Source organism: Panthera pardus, unplaced genomic scaffold, assembly GCF_024362965.1.
Source record: "Panthera pardus isolate Hobbes unplaced genomic scaffold, ASM2436296v1 HiC_scaffold_22, whole genome shotgun sequence".
Taxonomy (NCBI): domain Eukaryota; kingdom Metazoa; phylum Chordata; class Mammalia; order Carnivora; family Felidae; genus Panthera; species Panthera pardus.
In genome coordinates, this window is record NW_026526788.1 from 31,030,904 (window position 1) to 31,051,528 (window position 20,625).

The window sequence follows — 20,625 nt, forward strand, 5'->3', positions numbered from 1 at the left end:
GCCTCCAGGAGCAGGGAGTGACACAGAGAAAGAGCCCCGTATAGTAGGGGAGGGGGGACTGTGGCAAACAGGGGGTGTGGGGGTATGCCCCCTTTAAAGGAAGTACCCATCTGGCTTTGTAAGATCTTTAAGTATTTGAAGGAGAAATTTGAAATAGTGACCTAAAAAAGTGTTTGTTTAGTTTGCTTATTTTGAGAGAGAGAGAGGGAGCTCACGGGAGGGGCAGAGACAGAGAAGGAGAGGGAGAGAGAATCCCAAGCCCTGACAGCACAGAGCTGGATGTGGGGCTTGAACTCATGAACCGGGAGATCATGGACTTGAGCCGAAACCAAGAGTCGGTTGCTTAACTGACTGAGCCACCCAGGTGGCCCAGAAATAGCGGTTTTGAAGCAAAGGGTCCTATTAAGACAGCGTGTGGGCCGGTCACAGCAGGACAATTAGCTGGAGGCCTCTGATCGCCGGTGGGGCGGTTCGTGAGGGGACGAGAGAGTGACCCCTGCAACCGCATCTCCCGGGTTGAAGTCCCAGCTCTGGCTTTCACACATGCTGTGTGGCCTTGGACAGTTACTGGGCCTCTCTGTGCCTCCGTTTCCTCACCTGTGAGGTGGGCATCGTAAAGGAGGTCACTTCCTAGAGGTGTCCTGTGTGCTCAGTACGCGATATGCTGCCGCTGTTGCTATGGGACGGTGTGAGCTTGTCGGCTGAATCTGCTGGGTCTGGGGAGGTGGGTGGTGGGAAAGAAGAAGAAGGTCAAGAGCAACCTATTGCTCTGCTTGCCACCCCCAGAGAGGTCCCCGGGCTCTCAGCTGGGCAGGCAGAGCCCGTCCCCGTCCTGACCTCACCGGGCCTGTTAGTTTTCCTCAGGCTGCAACTTGCTCCTGGCCCCAGTTTGCGTCCTTACCCGGACCCGTCCCATCGGGTTCCCAAAGGGCGGGGTCCGAGCTTAGTCACCCGTGTGTCCTCGGGACCCCGCACAGGGCCTGCCCTGGGGCAGACTCTCGGTGGCTGCGGGGTGAGTTGACCCTGTGAGGGAGTGCGGCCAGCCTGCCGAGGTGGCACAGAGCCGACATTGGCGCCCTCTCAGCCCACTGGAGGAGGAGGAGCAGAGCGTGTCTGCCGTTCCCGCCGTGGCTGACTGTCCCCCTGCCCTCTGCAGCCCCTTCAGCTTTTCTGGAGGGAAAGGGAACTCCTCACGTCCCACGTCGCCAGGGTGAGTGCGGCTCTTCCGGTGGGACGTGGCCTGTGGCCCTTCTTACGCCTTGTGGTGCGTGCAGCATCTGGGGCCAGTCCCGGTTGCTGGGCACGAGGGCCTGGGGACCGCAGAGGCGGAGGCAGGGGTCGGCATGGCGTGCCTCGGCCCCGGCCAAATCCCAGGAGGCGGGTGGCTCAGGTTTTGCTGGGGAGACAGGCCGTGCGGGGAAACTGAGGGGCCGGCCCAGTCACCCACAGCTGTGTAACAAGCTTGCGTAAAACGGAGGCGCTTAGGGCATTCTTTCTCCCCGTTCTGTAGCTTGATTCTGTAGGTTGGCTGCGAGGTTCCTCTGCTGGCTGCTCCCGGGCTCCCCCGCAGCTGTGCGCAGCCAGACGGCGGGCTGGGCTGGACGGTCCGAGCTGGCCCCGTTCCCACATCCGGCGTCGGTGCCAGCCGGCGGGCCCCAGCTCCCTCCGTCCGGCGGGCAGCACTGGTTTCGGCACCGCGGTCTCCGGAGAGCACGGCCGGAAGCTGCGGGACCTCTTCAGGCCTGGTCCGGGCAGTTGCGTGACTGCTTCTGTGCATTCCGTGGGTCAAAGAGAGCCACAAGGCCAGGCTAGGTTTTCCAGGAGCGGGGAAATGGGTGCCACCTCTGGAGGCCGGTGGCGGCAAAGTCTCACCGCAGAGAGGTGTGCGGACGGGGACAGGAGGACTGCAGCCCCCTTTGCCATCGCTCATCCACGGTGACTCTGGGAAAGTCGCTTGACCTCTCTGAGCCTCAGTTTCCACATCTGTGAAGTGGGTGTCCTACCTTGTTTTATTCACTGGAAATCAAACATATAAAGTTCTGCCATAGTGCCTAGAACAATATCATGGTAGCGTTTACTCACTCTTGCTGATCTCTTGGAATAAATACAGAAACTGAGGCAGGATCCACGGTAGGTTTGTTTCCAGACCGCTGGTCACCCGTTCCAGTGCTCTCCTTGCTTCCCAGAAGCCCCTGTCCCACCGGGGCCTCTGTCTGAGCGGACTTGCGGGGTCTGGGACCTGCGTAGTTTTCCAGTCCTCAAGGTGGTCTGGTCTTGCAGAGTTTCACCTCTCTGGTCTCCCCATGGCTGTGCCTTGCTGTCTGCCCTGGATTAATAACTTATTTATGATATGGAATAAAAGCCAGACATCACCTCACTGCTGCTCCTCTCGAGCAGGGCCAGTGGGGGCTGGTCTGGGGGCTGGTTTTATTTTTCTTCCCTGGTGTCCTCAGGCGGGCTGGAGGGAGGGTGGCCTCGAGGCCCATGAGTGTCGTGGGGGCTGCGCTGGCCTTTCATCTGTCAGCCGTGCTCAGTGGGGCAGGGGCCCAGGGGTGGGCTTTCGGAGGGGGCCCAGGGGATTTGGGCATGACTCTGGGAAAGTTGCTTGACCTCTCTGAGCCTCAGTTTCCACACCTGGACCCTGCGGTGGGACGTTCCCAAGCCATCTTCGGGGCCTGGGATTCTGTGTTCAGCATGTAGGCCTTGCCTGCCTCCGGAGCCTGAGAAACAACAATGACCATGATGAGCCCAATAACAGTAATCTTTGCAGGCTGCCTGGGCTCTGGCAGCTCCGTGTTTCCTGTTAGCACAAATAATCCTGTGTTATGAAAACCTCCAGGGGTGAGTTCAGCTCAACGTCATTTCCATAGGCCACCCTGACTTTGGCCTGAGTGTGGACAGCTGTGGTTGGAGGAGGCTTCGGGGGCCTCTGGGTCCCCTCCTAATTCTCCAGACAAGGAAGCTGAAGCCCACGGAAGGGAAGAGACTCACCCAGGGTCACAGGGCGACTGTCAGGGCCCCTGACTCCCAGTCCAGTGCTCCCCCACCATCCCACTCAGCTTCTTCTGAGTCAGTGGGAAAGGACTGAGTAAATGTTGACAGTGACTCAGGGTTGTAAGCCCTGTGCTGGCCAGTGATGCAGTGGCTGTGGCAACAGCTTTAGAGCCCAAAAAGGTGTCCTACACCGTTGGTCTGGTGCTTGCCCTCTGGGGCCCGGGCTGGCAGTCCTCGGGCCCGGGTCCCACTGGGAGAGTGGGATGCTCAGCTTCTGCGTGTCCTTGTGTCCCCGAAAACTGGGAAGCCAGCTAAGAAAAAACAAGTGTCAGCCTCCGGGTTAACAGGATTTGAAGGTCGAACAGAGCCTTCTGGTGTTTCTAGGCCCTAAATTACCATTGCCACTGTTTTCTCCATTTTCAAAATATTGGAGGGCAATGGGCTGCTATTAGGCCCACGTTACTTGTCAGAGAATATGAAACACCCTGCAGTCTCCTTTTCTTCTGTTCTCTGTAACACGGGCTGAGGGGCCTGTAGCACAGCCCCCTTTTAGAGAACTGTTCGAAGGTGGGAGCATTTGTCAGGACACGGTTGGTCTGGATGCAAACCCTGTTCCCCAAGGGTTGCCTGAAGCCCTTTGTCAGCCTTTGCTTTTAAGCCAACCAGATATTTCTACCTTTGATCTGTCTAGAAAATGCCCATACCCCCAATCACCTCCACCCCACAGCAGAGGTTCATTTCCGCCCCTTGAGGCTCGCAGGAGCCCACACTCTGAATTAGCTCCTCGAGCCCAAAGAGGCCTTGTGTTCTGTGGCCCGACAGGCTGCTGGCCTGGGAGCGCTGACTGCTTGATGCTTTGTTACCTCATAATTCACGGTCCGTAGATGGGGAGACTCTAGGTAAAACATGCTGTCCCCTAAGCCATGGCCACATTTTATGGGAGAACAGACCTCTCATTAAGGGCGACGTGCCCAAGGGAGTTTGTTAAGGAGGCTTGGCCCCAAGGATGCTTCTTTTAAGGGGGTTTGTGCCTCAGTACTTGTCCTCCTGAAGCTCACATTTCAAAGAATAGACAAGAAAATCCCCTGGATGGGGACAGAGCGCTGTCAGGAGCCACTGAGGGCACAGGGGAGGGAGCGGCCATGGGGTGACGTTTGAGCTGGGCGGGAGGGGCGTTCCTGGCAGAGCTCACAGCAGGGACAGAGGTGTGGAGGCCCACGTGAACACGTGTGGTTCCAGGTACGGAGCAGGGCCCGTGTAACAGGGCTTGACAGGAAATACAAGTGTTGGGGTGGTCCAGATACTACCTCTCTCGGGGGTGATGGTTGTGGCCTCCCTCCCGGATCTCCCTGCCTCCACCCACGCCCCTGCCCATGACAGCAGCCAGAGCAGCCTTGTTAAGTCCAAGCGCTCCCGTGACACCCCCCCGGGGAAAGCCAAGCAGGCCTGGGCTGTGGTCCCTCCTCCCTGTCTGCCTGTGACCTCCTCCACCCCTCTCGGGCTGTGCTCCCCTGACTGCCCTCCTTTGGAGCATTCCTCCCCAGAGACTGCCATCTCCCTCAGACTTTTTCTCAGATGTCACCTTCTGAGTAACCTCTTCCCTGAGTCCACTACTTAAAAGTTCCAGATCCCATTTCTGTGCTCCGTGTAAACGTTCTCCCCCATCGCTGTTTCCACTTGGTATGCCCTAGTTTTACTTATCGATTGCCTGTCTCCCCCCTCGATAGAACGTTAGCCCCAGGTGAGGAGGAATTTGGGGCTGTGTCCCCAGTGCCCAGAACAGGGCTGGCTCAGTCATTATCTCTGAATGAATGAATGAATGAATGAATGAATGAGTGAATGAGTGAATAGATGAATGGCACCGCAGACAGAGGTTTAGGAGAAACTGCAGAGACGTACGTGAATGTGTCAAGTGAGTCGGGAACCTGGTGAGCGGCCCTAGCGGCTGGGATGTGGGCCTTTGCGTTGCTAGTAACCGACAGGGCTTAGCAGAGACAAGGTTTGGTGACGTGTCCGAGTTCTAAGAAATCTGGAAGACGGGGCCATGGTGCCAAGCCCAGGTCAGGAGTAAGGACAGCCACGGGGCCCGGCAAATACGGATTCGTCGCCACCGTGCAGAGGAGGGCCGGGATGCCTGGAGGGCCTGAGTGGTCGGGAGCCTCCCGGGGGGGGGTTGGGGCTGGGCCCTGCACAGGAATCTTGAGCGACGAACGAAGCCCGCTCCCCCTTCCGTCCTTCCATCCTCCTCCACCTTGCCTGGGAAACTGTCCCTGCTGCCACCGCAGCCTCCGTGTATCGCTGGCTGCAATCCTGCTGTGTGTCAGACTCCGTGGTGAACATTTCACGTGCGTGATCTCGTGTAGGGAGAACATGGCTTAAAACCCAGTCAGCGCCCCTCTGGGCCGGGGCGACGTCGGATGGCCCAGAGGGGAGGTTGCGCCGGGACAAGTGACCCGGTGGGGGCTGGCCCCCAGCTGTGGGAGGGACTGGCCACGCTCCTTCCTGGAGCTGCCCCACTGTCCGCGGCTCTGCCTCTGAGCTGGAGGTTGGAGACTGTGGGGCCTCGGTGCAGGGAGCCGCCCCTCCGCCCGGGGGCCTGGCGTCCACACTGCCCCCTGGCATGCGAAAGCCGCTTCCTGCCTCCTTGTCCTGAAGCTGCTGCCACTGCGGGGACTCAGGGCCAAGCGGGCAAGGTCGAGCTCCCAGCCCGAGCTTGGTGGGCCACAGTGGTGATAGGAGGGGGTGCCTCAGAGCCACGTGGCTCCCGGGCGCAGGGAATGGAAAGGACGGGTGGCTGCTAGCCTGGCAAGGTCTGCCCTTAACTCTGGCTGGGCTCCAGGGTGGGGGTTTGCTGCAGATGGGGAGTCTCTGAGCACCTGCAGGCGTGCGTCCCTGCCCTGCCCCCGGGGCCAGGATCTCTGCTGCTGGGGAGGGGCGGGGGTTGTCATAAAAGTGAACACCCTTCATTTCAAGAATATTTACCAAGCTTTTGAAGACCCGAGGAACTGCTCCCCACAGTGCCAGAGGACAATCAGCACTTTCATCGTGGTCATTGAGGCCCCGCTACTAATTGTTTTCACTGTCTGTGCTGTGGACTCCTCAGCTTGGGTGGCCGCGACATCATTGGCTTGCCACTGGCCACCCAGCAGATCACAGCCCCCTCCCCAGCCCCCCCCCCCCCAGCTCAGGGCAATTTTGGGGAGTTATTCTTCATTCGAAGTGGAGCCGCCCCTCGAGGGAAGGAGGTGGTTGGGTCCTAAGACAGCACCTGTACACAAGGTGGGGACTGGCCTCGGTCAGGCTCAGCCCCAGGAAGTGCTCACGACACGCCCTTCCCAGCCCCGCCTGGTCCAGGGCACTTTCTCGTCCTCTGTCCTCTCGTTCCCTCTCTGTCTTGCCCGTTTCCTGCATTATGACTGGCTGATTCTCGTCGAACAGCCCCAGCTGATGCCACTCTCTTTGTGAGACATGGACGAACCCTTAAACATTCCATTGTTGGGAAGCTTCCGGAGTTTGGATGAGTGGTTCCCAGGCCTGGCTGCACAGTAGAATCACTTGGGCAGCTCGGAGAGAATCCTGATGCCTGGGCCACATCCCCTGAGATCTGATCCGTTGGCCTGGGGTGTGGTCTCAGTGCCAGTAATTCTGCAAATCCCTCTGATGATTCTAATGGGCATCTAGCGGTGACACCCGCTGCTGTGGCCTCCTGGAAAAATCTATTGTGTGCTTGATGGAAAAGCTGGGGTCAGGTCGGGGATGCCAGGAGAGCCAGGCCAGAGAAGGAAGGAGGGGAAGGAAGGGGCTGGCCGCCCTGCCGTGGGCAGGACCTCGGTGGTGGGAGGGAGGCATTTGTGCTTCGTGACCTCAGTCCATCCTGCCGGTGACCCTTTGGTTTCAGATGTGGAAACTGAGGCTTGGGGAGGGCCTGGCTCCCAGGAGCAGCCTCTACACCACTTGCAGGGAATTTGGGTGACAGAAAAGGGGGGGCTTCATTGGGTTTGTCTCCTTTTTTAAAACTTTGTTTGAAAATAATTCTTTTTTTTCTTAAATTTTTAATTTATATTTGAGAAAGAGACAGAGAGACAGAGCGTGAGTGGGGAAGAGGCAGAGAGAGAGATGGAGACAGAATCCAAAGCAGGCTCCAGGCTCCGAGCCGTCAGCACAGAGCGCCCACATGGGGCTCGAACCCACAAACCGCGAGATCATGCCCTGAGCCGAAGTCGGACACTCAACCGGCTGAGCCACCCAGGTGCCCCTGTTTAAAAATAATTCTTATGGAACCATTACTTGCTCGTTGTAGTAGGCAGACATTCTGTGCAGAATGGACTTTCCTTTTCAGATGGGGAATCCTAGAAAAGTTAGAAGACACCTACAGAGTTTAAAGAGAAGGAAATGGCAACAATTTTGCCACCCAGAGACCGCTCCCTAGCAGCTGGGTGCGTTTCCACTAACCTTTGACAGGCCCTTTGTCACCTTTAAAACTCCCCTAAACCAGGAAGGCCTTTCCTTGCTAAGGACTTTTCCCCTTAAGGGTGCTCAACCCACGGTATTTTTTCCCTCGGGCAGTTCCTTCTGTTTACGGCACAGATCTGAGCGGGTGAAAGCCAGGTCGTGGTGGCACCAGGAGTTAGAGGCTAACCATCCTGTGGTTCCAGAATGCTGCTCCCGGCACGGAACCCATGAGCCAGTGGGACTTCCAGGCACACGGGGAGTTGATCGTGATAATTCTGGCAGCAAGCGGGAGCATTCGCACAGTCCTTGCCGCGAGCCTAGACCGTGCTAGGTGCTCTGTGTATATTTCTCAGAGCAACCCACAGGATCGGTGCCGGTATAATCCTGAGGCACAGGGATGTCAGGTAACTTGTCCCAGATGACACGGTTTGGGAGGGCAGCGCCAGGGATCCTGGCTGTCAGGTCTCTGCATTTACCCGCCTCACCGACCACATTGCTTCTTCCCCGAAAGGATTCTTGCTGCAGGGGAACTAGGCCCAGCAAGCCTTTCACCCAGCACCTCCCAGGGTGTGGGGCCTGCAGAGGCCATGACCCTGGGAAAGGGGGGCCCAGCGGTCACCCCGGATAACAGCCTCCAGTTGGTGGAGGATGTCCGCTTCCTGGTGTTTCTCCCGAGACTTTGGCCCGTTCAGGGAATTCTGAGGCTGCCCACGTGGGGCACGCAGGGCCGGGCACACCGGTTGAGGACAAGCCTGACGGTTGTCCACTCCGTCCTTCAGGGGCTCCTTCCTCCTGCCTATCCCCAAGGCTGCAGCTCGGGGAGAATCGGCTTTCAGACTTGCCCTGGCTGGGGCCCCGGTCTTGGCCGTGCAGCCTGCGGCAGAGCTCCTGTGGCAGAGCTCCTGCGGCTCGGGGCTTCCACATCAGGTTTGGATTACTCGGAATCTCGGCATCCATGGGCTTTTATCCCAGCCGTGCTGACTCACGCTTCCGTGGTCACGGGCAGCCTGTGCAGCTCGTGCGCGCGTTGTCGTCTGAGTGCCTGTGTGTCGTCTCCACGCAGACGTGTCTGCTGTCTGCCCGCGCGTGTGCGGGTGTCAGCCCCAGGGGCACGCGTCGTCCCTTCGTGGGGCCCTGTGGGGCCCGTGTGTCCCCGTTTGCACCCTTGTGTTATTTCTCCTCTCCCTGAATGTGTCGTGTTTTTTAAACAGCTTTATTGAGATACAGTTTATGTACCATGTGGTTCACCTAATTTATTATAATTTTTGTTAATTTGACAGAGAGAGAGAGAGCACGAGCCGGGGAGGGGGCAGAGAGAGAGAGAGAATCATAAGCGGGCTCTGTGCCAAGTGTGGACACACACCGAGCTGCCTGACGTGGGGCTTGATCCCATGACTCTGGGATCGTGACCTGCTGAAATCAAGAGTCAGGATGCTCAACCGACTGAGCCACCTGGTGCCCCTCACCTAATTTAAAGTGTACAACTTAAGGGCGCCTGGGTGGATCAGTTGGTTAAGCATCCAACTTCGGCTCAGGTCATGATCTCGAGGTTCGTGAGTCGGAGCCCCACATCGGGCTCTGTGCTGACAGCTCGGAGCCTAGAGCCTGCTTCAGATTCTGTGTCTCCCTCTCTCTCTGCCCCTCTCCTGCTCACGCTCTGTCTCTCTCTCTCTCTGAAATAAACATTTAAAAAAAATTTTTTTTTAAAAAATGTATAGTTCAGTGAATGTTCATGATATGGATAGAGTTGGGTAATTATCATTCAATTTGAGTTTTCAAATTTTCACCATCTCAAAAAGAAGCCCCGTGTCCTTTTTGTTATCACCACCCCCCATCCATTACCCCAGCCCTTGGCAACCGCTAATCTTTCTGTCCCTATGGATTTCCCTATTCTGGACATTTTGTTTGGATTGAATTGTAGAATATGTGGCCTTTGGCGCCTGGCTTCTTTCACTCGGCATTATGTTTTCGTCCGTGTTCCAGCATGGACCATTACTTCCTCTTTTTTTGTACGTGGATGCATTTATCTGTTGATGGGCATTTGTGCCTGTCCTCCTTTCTGGCTACCGTGAGCAGGGCCGCAGTGAACGTTCAGGGACAAGTTTTTGTGTGGACATATGTTGTCATTTCTCTTGGGTGTATACCACGGAGTGGAATTGCGGGGTCATATGGTAACTGTGTCGTGTTTTGTGGAACCGTAGACTGTTTCCAAAGTGGCTGCATCACTTCACAGGCCCAGTCGGCCCAGTCATGCGCGGCGCGGAGGGAAGCAGGGACTCTGGCACTGGCTGGCCGGGGCCCGGGATGGAGTTTCACAGAGGGGAAGGTCCCTGAGCGCCTGTGTGTGCCAACCAGAATGGCGCAGGAGAGGGTGGGCACGGTGATACTGGGAAGAGGGGCACCCACTGCAGGAGCTGCGTTCTGCAGAGGTAAGAGGGAGGCGAGCGGGAGGTGAGGAAGGGCACAGGGTGCCCGCAGGGTGGGAGTTCATAGGGTGGTGGCAGGGTAGGGGAGAGCCCGCCCGACGGTGCCTGTTTTCTCCTTGAGAAGAGGAGACCACGAGGTGGGGAGAGTGTTCGAAGTCTAAGCCATCAGTGTAGCGGGGAGCCACAGCAGAATCCCCAGCCGGCATCATGCTCACGGGAGAGCTGTGGCCGTTGATCTCAAGTGAGACCAGTGGGCACCACGTGCGTCAGTGTGCAGACAGGGAGAGGGTGGCTGGTTGGGTTGAACCAGGGCAGAGGCTCTTCTGAGACGGTGAGAAGGAGGGAAAGGCAGGGAGAGGGCTGTGGGCGTTCACAGAATTATTACCATGTCCAGGGTGGTAAGAAGGGAAGTGAGGGCTTGGTCGGGGGTATCGGCCGTGATGAAGCAGTGGGGCCATGCACTGGAGGTCGCGATGAGCTCGGTGAGAGGGGACCCAGTTGGTCGTCAGGCTGTCATCTTGAAAGAAGTCCTCCTGGGGGTGGTGGGAGGGAGGCAGACACCTGCAGTTGGGGTTTCTGAGCTCTGGCTGGTGCCGTGGTCTGGGGAGGGAGCGTGGCCGGGCACAGAAGCAGGTTGCTGGGTAGGGGGTGAGCCTGAGGGAAGCCATTCCGGACTCTCTTGCTGTTCCCAGTTGTGTGTATCACCCCAGCCTCCACTTGCTGGGCTTTCTTTCATTTCCTACAGTGGAACAGTTTCAAGCTGAATTTGCTGGAAGCCTAGAACCTGAGACAGCACAGCTGGCAGTAAAAAAACCTTGGTAATGGAATTTCCAGAACGAGTTCGGGCCCGAGAACGTGCTCTCCTTGGGAGGTGGTGGGCTGGTTGGTTGGAGGCCTGTTCTGCTTCTTGCTTCTGTGGGAAGGCCCCACATAGGCTGACCTTGGAAGGAGAAGAAAGAGGGGACCTGGCATACCTCTCACCTGGCTTCGTCGGGGCTCTCATCTTGAAATAAGCCCTCCTGGGCATTCTGCGAAGGTTGGCAAATCTGAGGGCACAGCCAGGAGGCTCTGGATTACTAGGAAAGGCTCTTCCTTGTGAGGAAGGGCTCCCCTTTCCTAGAGGGAGGGCCTGCAGCTGGCCTCCTGGAGTTCCCCCACTTACCCGTGCCTGGACCTCAGGCTGGGTCCTTGCTCCTGCCCTGACGTTGACGGGAGAGCTTCTCAATATAAGCCCGGAGCTCGGCACCTCCAAGGACACATATTTCAGTCCTTGGGGGTCTCTTCCCGTGGCCCCCAAGATGTATTGGTTTATTGTGCCATCACCTCCCAGTTTACGTGCAAGTACATGCGATTTTAGAATAAACATGTTTATATATACACATGCACATACACATACTCATTCTAAAATAACGCGGCTTCCGTTATCTGCTGAAATATTTGGGACTTCATCCCGATGATAGACGGTTACCAATGAGCAACTGAACTTGCTCAATTATGACCTAAGGCAGGATACAAGGATACGCCAACACCTACCTCCCCCATCACCACGTGACCCGTCTCCTTCAGAAGCCCTGGACTTCCCCTCTGGACCTGGGGCTTCCCCTGAAAGGAAGCAGGCCTAAAAAATCTGGGATAGCATGGCCTGGAGGCCTCTGGATGAAGATACGGCAGAAGGCATTACCTTTGCCACTAGCCATCCTGGAAAAGTCCAACAGGTCCCCCTCCGCCACTCACCTCCCAGGAGAGGCCCCTCAGTAGCAGCTGTAGTAAAGGAGTCCAGAGCCTGGCTGATGGCGGCCAGGCCTGTGCACTGGAGAGTTTCCATTTGGAGAGAATCGCCTGAGGGCCTGCATAGAATGTGGCTCAGTTGGACATAATCAGCTGCTCTGGCTGTTTGTGTTGCATGAAGAACCTTTCTAATATATATTTCTGCCAATTGACTGTTTTGAAGAGAAGGAGGTATGGGTGAAAACGGCAATGTATTTTTGTCTTCCAGCAACATATGTTTTCCTCTTTTCCTGATTTCTTCTACAGAAATTTGATTTGATTTTAGTTCTTTAAAATTAGCCACCACTTTTCAGAAATACAAACATCTCATAAATTGAGAGACAGGAGTAATTTGGCAAGGGGGCAGAGAGCCAGAAAGTTCCCGTTGCCAATTTGTCTGCCCCAAGCGGTGCCTGGTGTCCCGGCCAAGGCAGAGCTGAAGACAGCCCGCCAAACCTCTCATGGTGTGGATGGGGAAACCGAGGGCCACGGGGGAGGGACCTGCCCAGCCCACTTCCTGATCTGGTGGCTGAGCCTGCCCGCCCATCGCTCTCCAGGAGGAGGCTCTCAGAGACCCGCGGGGCGCCCCATCCTGGGCAAGAACTCTCTGTCAGGGCCAGAAACGATGCACAAAATGGAGCAGGAGCGTTGCTGCAAGTGCTGTCTTTGACCCCTGGGTTCCAGAGGGATTTGAAACATATTTCCCAGGTTGTTATATCACAGGTCTTTGTCCTTACCAGTTAGCCAGGATGGGCAGGTAGGGATTTGGTAACTCTTGCCTGGGGAGAGGACTGTGGGCATGGGGCTGGACCAGACCCAGGAATCCTGGGGCTTCCACTTCTGACAGAGCAGGGCTGAGGGTGTGATGGGGATGGTGTGTGGGGTGAGAATCCTTTCAGGCTGGGAGTCACCTGGGGGATGGTGGGGTCCGTTCCCTTTAGGGCCATGTGCGGAAGTTTCTCCTCTGTTCTCACATCCACGTGGGAGGTGGCCTGGCTTCTGGGAAGCCCTCTGCCCAGAGGTAGGATGTGAACATTCTGCTTGCTCAGTAAGCTCAGACTAGATGGGAAGCCCAGGGATGTATAGATGGGAGTATGGGAGGGAAGTTTCCTTGCTGAGTGGCCCCCGGGGGGGCAGAAGTGGGACCCTGGGATGGCCTAAGGTAACAGAGCCTCCTGGTTAAGAGCCACACGGAGCTGGGCTCTTATTCTAGTTCTGTCACTTACTTGCTGGGTGACTGGGCAAGTTTCTTAACCATTCTGAGCCTGTTTCCTCATCCATGAAATGGGTCTAATATTTGCATCTGCCTTACAAGGTTGTTGTAAAGGTGAAATATGTCAATATAAGTGGCTGTTATATAAGATACTGTTGTTAATCCCAGCGAGAATAAGACTTTGCAAAGGGTGGAATGTAGGGAAGTGTGTTTCAGCTCAGTAAACATCACCACTGTCCCTGCACAGAACAGGTTGTGTCTTGAGGGAGAGAGCTCTCTGTTGCTAGAGGCATCCAAGCAAAAGTTAAGAGCCCCCTGACTAGGGATGTTGTCGAGGGATTGAAGCCTCAGACTGGGTCAGGCCTGGTGATCTTGAAAGGTCTGTGCGGTCCATCATTGCAGGCAGGAGGGGCGAATTGGATGGTAGTGCCTCACAGCCCAGCCCTGTGCCGTGCAGATCATTCCGGAGCCTGCATCCCTCGTGTGAGGCACTGAGATCTGGTGGCCACACAGGGCAGGGGATGCCAGATTTCGAGGGGCTGCAGTAGCTTTGGCAGGAGAGGATTAGTGGCTGCTGACGCGTGCTCAGGAGGTCTTCGAGGAGATGCCCCAAGAAGTCATCTCGGAACAGGGGGAGGTGGGAAAGCTGGTGGAGTTTAGTTGCATAGAACCATGGCTGCTCCTGCTCAAGTGGAGAACGTCTGATAGATTTATAAAAATAGTTCCTTCATTCACCACCTTGTGTTCACAGCTGCCTTCCCGGGGTCTGGAGCAGTGCTGGTATGTAGAAGGCACTCAATAGATACGTGTGGAATGAGTGAAGGAATTCATTAAGGATTGCTTACTATTTTCCAGGCACTGTAGTAGGTGGGCTGGTCTGACTGCTTTATAGAGCTGACCCCAGGGTGTGGGCTGGGGGGGCTGCACATGTGTTTCACTGGCCCCTGTGATTATTGCCTTCATCGGGGGCTAATAACACATTTGTGGGGCTTGGCCGAGGTTGCATTTTTAATGTTTTTATTTCCCAGGCCAACAGCTGATTATTTTTACAGGACTATTTTGATGCAGGCAAAAAAAAAAAAAAAAAAAAAAAAAAATTAGATTAAAAACAGAGCGTTCATTCCTGTGCCCTATCCTGGCTCGTTTATGGTCAGCAGACATGAACTGCGTCCCTGGTGGACGTGCCCATGTGCTTTAAATCTGACATAATAGCACGCTATGTGGGAGTGGAAACCGGCACCCATGTGCAGGATCATTAACCTTTACGGGTAGGAATTTCCCCCCCTTGTCCGGGGTGGGGGGGTTAAAGGCCAATCTGTGTGATGGCGCTTTGGGGTGGAATTCTGTGCCCGAGGCAGTGTGTGTGCGTATGTATCGCAATGCCTCTCCTGCCTCCCCCTACCCCCTTTAAGCTCTGGAGGCCTTATGAAACGTTAGGTGAAACCCCAGGAGCGCCCCACAACACAGTACAAGCGGATCCGCTTTGCCCGAAATGGACCTGGGCCCCCTTGCTCGGCGTCCGACCACCCGCCCGCGCACTTCCCTGCTGGAATCCCAGGGCTCCCCGAGGCCCTCGAGGAAGGGTCCGCACCCGTGTAGTCACACACGTTCGCGGTCACAATTGCTCGCCTGTCCCGGGCTGTGTACTCACGCCTCTTCTCTCTCCCCCCTCTCTGCTCCCGCTTGCTGCGTTGCCCGGCTCAGGCGGGCCTCATCCGCACGGATCGCACCGACTACTTCATAGAGCCCCTGGAGTGGGGGCAGCAGGAGAAGGAGGCCAGCGGGAGGACACACGTGGTGTACCGCCGGGAAGTCGGCCAGCAGGAGTGGGCGGAGCCTGGCGGGGACCTTCACAATGAAGGTAGGCACTGGGCAGGTCCCTGAGCTCCACCTCCGCCGTAAGTCCCGCGCGGTCAAGTCCCGGCCTCAGCCTTCTCCTCCGCGAGGTGGGACTGGACCGTGTATACCAGCCGAGAAACCCCAGTGGGGCTTAGGGACCGTTACAGCTGGCGGGTGAGCTACTCGAGCCCCCCTGAACTGTGGCCCTAGGGACTCCGGAGGTCTCTGAGGGGCTCCACATTGCTTTGGAAGGCTGTCTTCCCTGCCCAGCAGAAGGTGCAAGGGTTGCAGTTAGCTCTTCCCCCTAAAAATTCACTCAGCCCGTGGGAGCCCCAGGAAGGAAGTTCTTAGGGCGTTTGTAGGGAGACTTCCAGGTATCAGGGCACCAGAGGTAGGTTTGTGTGCCAGAGCCCATTTTTATTTTTATTTTATTTATATTTTCTTTTTTGAGAGAGAGAGAGGGCACGTGCATGGGCAGGGGAGGGGCAGAGGGAGAGGGAGAGAGAGAATCCCAAGCAGGCTCCATGCTGTCAGTGTGGAGTCCTATGCGTGGATCAGTCTTCTCACGACCGTGAAATCATGGCCTGAGCCGAAGTCAAGAGTCGGATGCTCAACTAACTGAGCCACCCAGGTGCCCCCAGGAGACCATTTTTTCTCCAAATGTTTATTTTTGAGAGAGAGAGAGAGAGAGAGAGAGAGCAGGGGAGGGGCAGAGAGAGAGGGAGACACAGAATCCGAAGCAGGCTCCAGGCTCCGAGCCATCAGCACAGAGCCCGACGCAGGGCTCGAACCCACGAACCATGAGATAATGACCCGAGCTGAAGTCAGTCACCCAACCAACTGAGCCACCCATGGACCCCCCAACAGACCATTTTTAAATCCTGCCTCCAACACTGTCTACTGTGAGACCCTAACCAATTGACTAAAATCTCTGAACCTATTTTTCTAATCTGTAAAGTAGGGATGGTTATTATTGATCTCTTAAGATTGGGTGTATTAGCGATAGTGGGTATAAAAATTCCATCATGGAGCTTGGCACGTAGCAGGTGTTTGGTGAACAATTGTTCTTACTACAGTATTGTTCTTAGGGTAACCAGTGACACGTTAGGGTGAGAGCCCCTGAGAGCAGGGGTGTCCTGGCACCCTGGCTGTCGGCACAGGAGCCCACATACCACCAGTACTCAGGGCCCATGCTTGCGTGAATGAACCAGTGGATGCTACACGTGCTAGTCTTGGGCCCATGGCCAGCTTCATTGTCCAACTTAGCTTTGTCCCAAAGCCCCCTTTGGCCAGGAGGACGTGAGAAGGCTTTGGGTGGAATCTGGCCGTGAGTGGACCACACCCTCCTGCCAGGGCCCCGGTGGGGTTGGGAATAGCGTGAAGGAATGCGTGGAAACCAGTTGTCCCCACATACACTACCTCCTTTGAAGTACCAGCTGCTCTCCCGGTGCCCCTCTTGAGAGAAGCCACGGCACCAGAGGCTGAGCTGAGTGATGGAGGGCTCTGCAGGCCTGGGGTGGGGGCACGGGACGGGGGGGGCAGGGACTTGGTGGAGTCTCGGGGCGGGGGCTGGGGTGAATCTCAAGGGCAGAGTGGGACGGCACCGTGCCTTCTGTAGTTGGGAAGAAAGACAAGTCTCACTGGGCTCCACTTTATCTGAGGCCAGCTCTGAATCAAAAAGCATAAATCTCCCCTTTTGGGGGGACCCTGGGGAAGTGCTGCTCCATGGCCATGGGCCTGGAACCAGCCACACTGCCTGCCGCCACGGTCAGTGGCAGGGAAACTCAAACCGCTGAGCTCACAGAGTTGGCGTTCAGGCCCAGGAAGGCTGCCGGGGCTTGCGTCATCAGGCTTCTCAGCTGAACGTCATGGGCCCAAGGGTGATGCCATGCCTCAGGCCCATGCGTGTCTTTCCTTAGAAAGACAGGTGGCATTGGAGGGCGTTTTGGAAACCTGGGACGCTCACTCACTGTTCTTTCAAGACCAGCAGTGGGTCTGAGCCCGGTGAGTAGGTTAGCATTTCTAGGTGTGTCTGTCTCCATTTATCATTCGTGATTAGGACAGAAGGTTTCACTTCAGGGGTGGATATACTTCTTGGCACAGAGCAATGCCTCAGAGGCCTAGGCCAGCCGGTCGGAACCTGCTTAGCTGCCAGCAAGTGGGCTTTTGAGAAATCTGCCTCAGGCCAAGCACCTTCCTCCACCTCTGTCTGCCTCCATGCTGCCCAAGTGTCAGCCCAGCTCAGGTGTCCCCTCCCCTGGACCCTCGAGCCCCTTGGATTTCTCCCAGGACTTCTTCTTGTCCCAAATAGGCTGGGGGGTTGGGGGGAGGCAGTTCCTGGAGGACAGATACCGAGTCTTTGTTCCTTCACATGAGCTCTGCCACTCCCCAGGATATGTCTGGCTTTCCTCAAGGGAGGAGAGGAGGTGTCAGAAGACCCATCAGATTGGTTTTCGAGCTGAGCTGTGGCCTGTGGAAGGGCTCCAGGCACCTGGGCTCCACTGGAGAAGTATCTGGCATTTGCCAATGAACTTGGGGGCACACTAAACTTCAGAGTCTGGAGGTAGAAATTCCCTTGGCTGGACCTCCAGGTCTAGCTGGTCCCCACCCAGCCCCTCAGAGACTCCCCCGTGGACACTGCCTGGGCCTCAGGGGCTGTGCCCTGGATGCTGCCATGCTGCTAATGCTGCCCTTTCCCTCCTCAACCCATGGTCCCACTCTCAGCAGCCCCTTACCACCCTACAGTTCCTGCCCGAGGAGGGAACAGTCTGCCTCGGGGCCATGTGCACCTGTGGCCAGAGTTCCAGCTCTGTGGCAAGGGAGGGGGGGCAGGCATCAGACAGCAGGGCGGCCCATCCTTTCAGGGGAAGCCTGCCAGGCTGGGGCTTGGGGCTAGTGCTGCTGCTTTTGTTTTGTTTTTTTTTTTTGTTTTTATTTATTTTAATTTTTTTAAGCGTTTATTCATTTTTTGAGAGACAGTGCGAGTGGGGGAGTTGCGGAGAGAGAGACACAAAATCCAAAGCAGGCTCCAGGCTCTGAGCTGTCAGCACAGAGCCTGATGTGGGGCTTGAACCCACAAACCATGAGATCATAACCTGATCCGAAGTCGGACACTCGACCGACTGAACCACCCAGGCGCCCCAGCGTTTGTTTTTTTTTTTTTTAAGTTTATTTTTATTTACTTTGAGAGAGAGACAGGGAGTGAGTGGGGGAGGGGAAGACAGAGAGGGAGACAGAATCCCAAGCCAGCTCTGTGATATCAGCGTGAACACGGGGTTCGAACTCATGAACCACGAGATCATGACCCGAGCCGAAATCAAGAATCGGATGCTAACCGACTGAGCCACCCAGGTGCCCCCTCTTTTTTTTTTTTTTAACTTGAGATAAAAGCCATCATTTAAATCATTTTCAAGTATACATTTCAGTGGATTTTTACTATGGTTACAGTGTTGTGTACCCATCACCACTATCTGATTCCAGACGTTTCTGTCGCTCCCAGAGAAAGCCCTGTGGCCCATTAATTAGCAGTCACGTCCCTTTTCCCCCTCTCCAACCCCCTGGCGACCGCCAGCCTACCTTCTGCCTCTATGGATGTGCCTCAGGACGGCTCACGTAAACGGCATCACGCAGGCCTTCTGGGACTGGCTTCTCTCGCCCCGCATGTGAGGTTCAGCCGCGTGTGGCTCGTGGCATTACTTCACCCCTTCTTGTGGCAGGATGGTCTTCCGCTGCACGAATACACCACATTTTGTTTATCCCTTCACCTCTGGGTCGGCGTGGGTCGTTTCCGGTTTTCGGTTATTACGATAACGCCGCTGTGGACGTTCACGTACGAGTTGTTGTGTGGATGTCTGTTTTCAGTTCCCTTGGGTATGTAACTGGGAGTGGAATTGCTGGGTCCTATGGAAACGCCATATTTGTCTTTTGGGGAACTGCCAAACTGCTTTGCAAGAGCAGCTGCACCATTTCACATTCTCGTGGGGCGTCTTGGGTGGGCTTCTGGAAAAACCCCCCGGGGGCCTGCCGCCCCCACCCTCCCCTCTTGGAAGGTTACCTGTTTCTGGCCTGAGAGACAGAAGAGGGTGTGGGGGGCACCTCTCCAGGGCCTATGGTTGACGTCAGTAGGCCCTGCCCAGTGCTCCTCACTGTTTTTGCTGAGAGGGAAATCCGGGCGGGCCCTGATAGGGTGTGATCACGTGAGGGTGGGAGCCCTGGGTTTCCATTCTGGGCTTCTGCCATTAACTTTCTGTGTGACCTGGGATAAGTCAGGTGATCTCGCTGAGCCTCCCTTTGACAGGCCTGTGGCTGGGAGAGCCGTGAGGGGTCACGTCCACCTTTCACTTGCAGTCTGTCAACCCGTGGGCACTGCTCCCATGTTGGGAGTGGCCGCTCTTTAGTCTCCCTGCTCGGTGGAGAGAGCGCTTGCTCCTTCTCCTCCCCTCCTGGGGGGTCTCCTTCCCCTCTCCCAGGCATTTGCCTCCGGGCTCTGTACTCACCATTGGGCTCAGGCACCAGGCCGCCGGGAGTGCTTGTGTCAGGCCTAGTGACGGCGACACCGGCCCGAGCCGGGCTCCCCAGGCTGTGCATCACTCGGAGGGCTGGCCGCGCGTTTCTGGTTTCTCCACTCAGCCAGTGCGCACACGCTTTCTCCCAACCCTTCAGTCTAGTGCTTTCCTTCCTTTGCACTTGAGAGCCCCGAACCAAAGGGAAGACAAAAAGAAACCATAGCAGGGTCCCGTGGTTCCCTGTTGCCCTGTCCTCAGATTTCAGTTCCTGAAGTATCCATATCGATAGAGGCTTAGAGGCAGATCTTGGGTCTCTGCCCAGGTACCTGTTGAATCGTCCCCAAGGGTCACGCATATTGTGGATGGTTTCACCCCACACTTGCTCACAGTGGGTTTTGCTAATACAATTCCCACTGCTGGGGACCCTCTGTTCCCCGTGTTCCAACAGGTTGTCTCCCGCTTCCCGTCTGGCCCAGCTTAGATGTCCCCTCCTCCAGAAGCCTCTGTCAACCCCCCAGTCCTGGTTTGGGTCTTGGTGTGGAAGCCTTCCCTAGTCAGTCCTCCTGTAGGCCTTGAAGTCACTGTACTGTTACCATCTGGTTCTTTCTCTGTCACCCAGGGGAGGCAATGGGTTCAAGGGCGGGGCTCCCACCTTTCCCACTCACCTACCCTCCACCCACCAAGTAAGTATAAGGCCCCTCCTGCAGTCATTCCCCTTGATACATGGTGGGGATGTATTGGTGGCATTTTCTTATCCTTAGTTCCTGTCCCACTCTCTGGAGGATTCTCACATAACTGGATATTCTCAGAAATTAATGGTATGGGCACCTGGGTGGCTCAGTTGGTTAAGCATCCAACTCTTGGTTTTGGCTGAGGTCATGATCTCATGGTTCGTGAGTTTGAGCCGCACTGACAGGGAGGAGCCTGCTTGGGATTCTCCCTCCCCTCCCTCCACCACTCACTCTCTCTCTCAAAATAAAATAAAATAAAATAAAATAAAATAAATAAAATAAATAAAATAAAATAAATAAAATAAATAAAATAAAATAAATAAAATAAAATAAAATAAAATAAAATAAAATAAATAAAATAAAATAAATAAATAAAATAAATAAATAAAATAAATAAATAAAATAAATAAAATAAAATAAATAAAATAAAATAAAATAAAATAAAATAAAATAAAATAAAACAAAATAAAAAAAAAAATAGAAATTAATGGTACAAGTACCAGAACTTCAGGGTAGAATGGAGCGGAATCATGAAATGTTAAGGCTTTGGAGTCTTCTCAAGAGACCCCAGCCTCTTATCTGACTTTCTTAGTGTGGGGAGGAAAAAGAATTTTCCCTTTACCCTTCCAGGTTCTGGCTGAGGCACCCTGTAATAAAAGACAGATTAACAAAGATAAAGTAATCAGAAGTTCAATTAC

At 55.3% G+C, this 20,625-nt stretch overlaps 1 protein-coding gene across 2 annotated transcripts in view; it reads left to right on the forward strand.

Moving 5' to 3' along the window:
- ADAMTS14 (ADAM metallopeptidase with thrombospondin type 1 motif 14) overlaps positions 1 to 20,625 on the forward strand; it is an 81,592-nt gene that overhangs the window by 9,337 nt on the left and 51,630 nt on the right. For both annotated transcript variants that reach the window (XM_019444436.2, XM_019444437.2), the window contains exon 3: positions 14,557 to 14,713. In XM_019444436.2, coding sequence (XP_019299981.1) covers positions 14,557 to 14,713 — 157 coding nt within the window. The remainder of the gene's footprint in view (positions 1 to 14,556; positions 14,714 to 20,625) is intronic.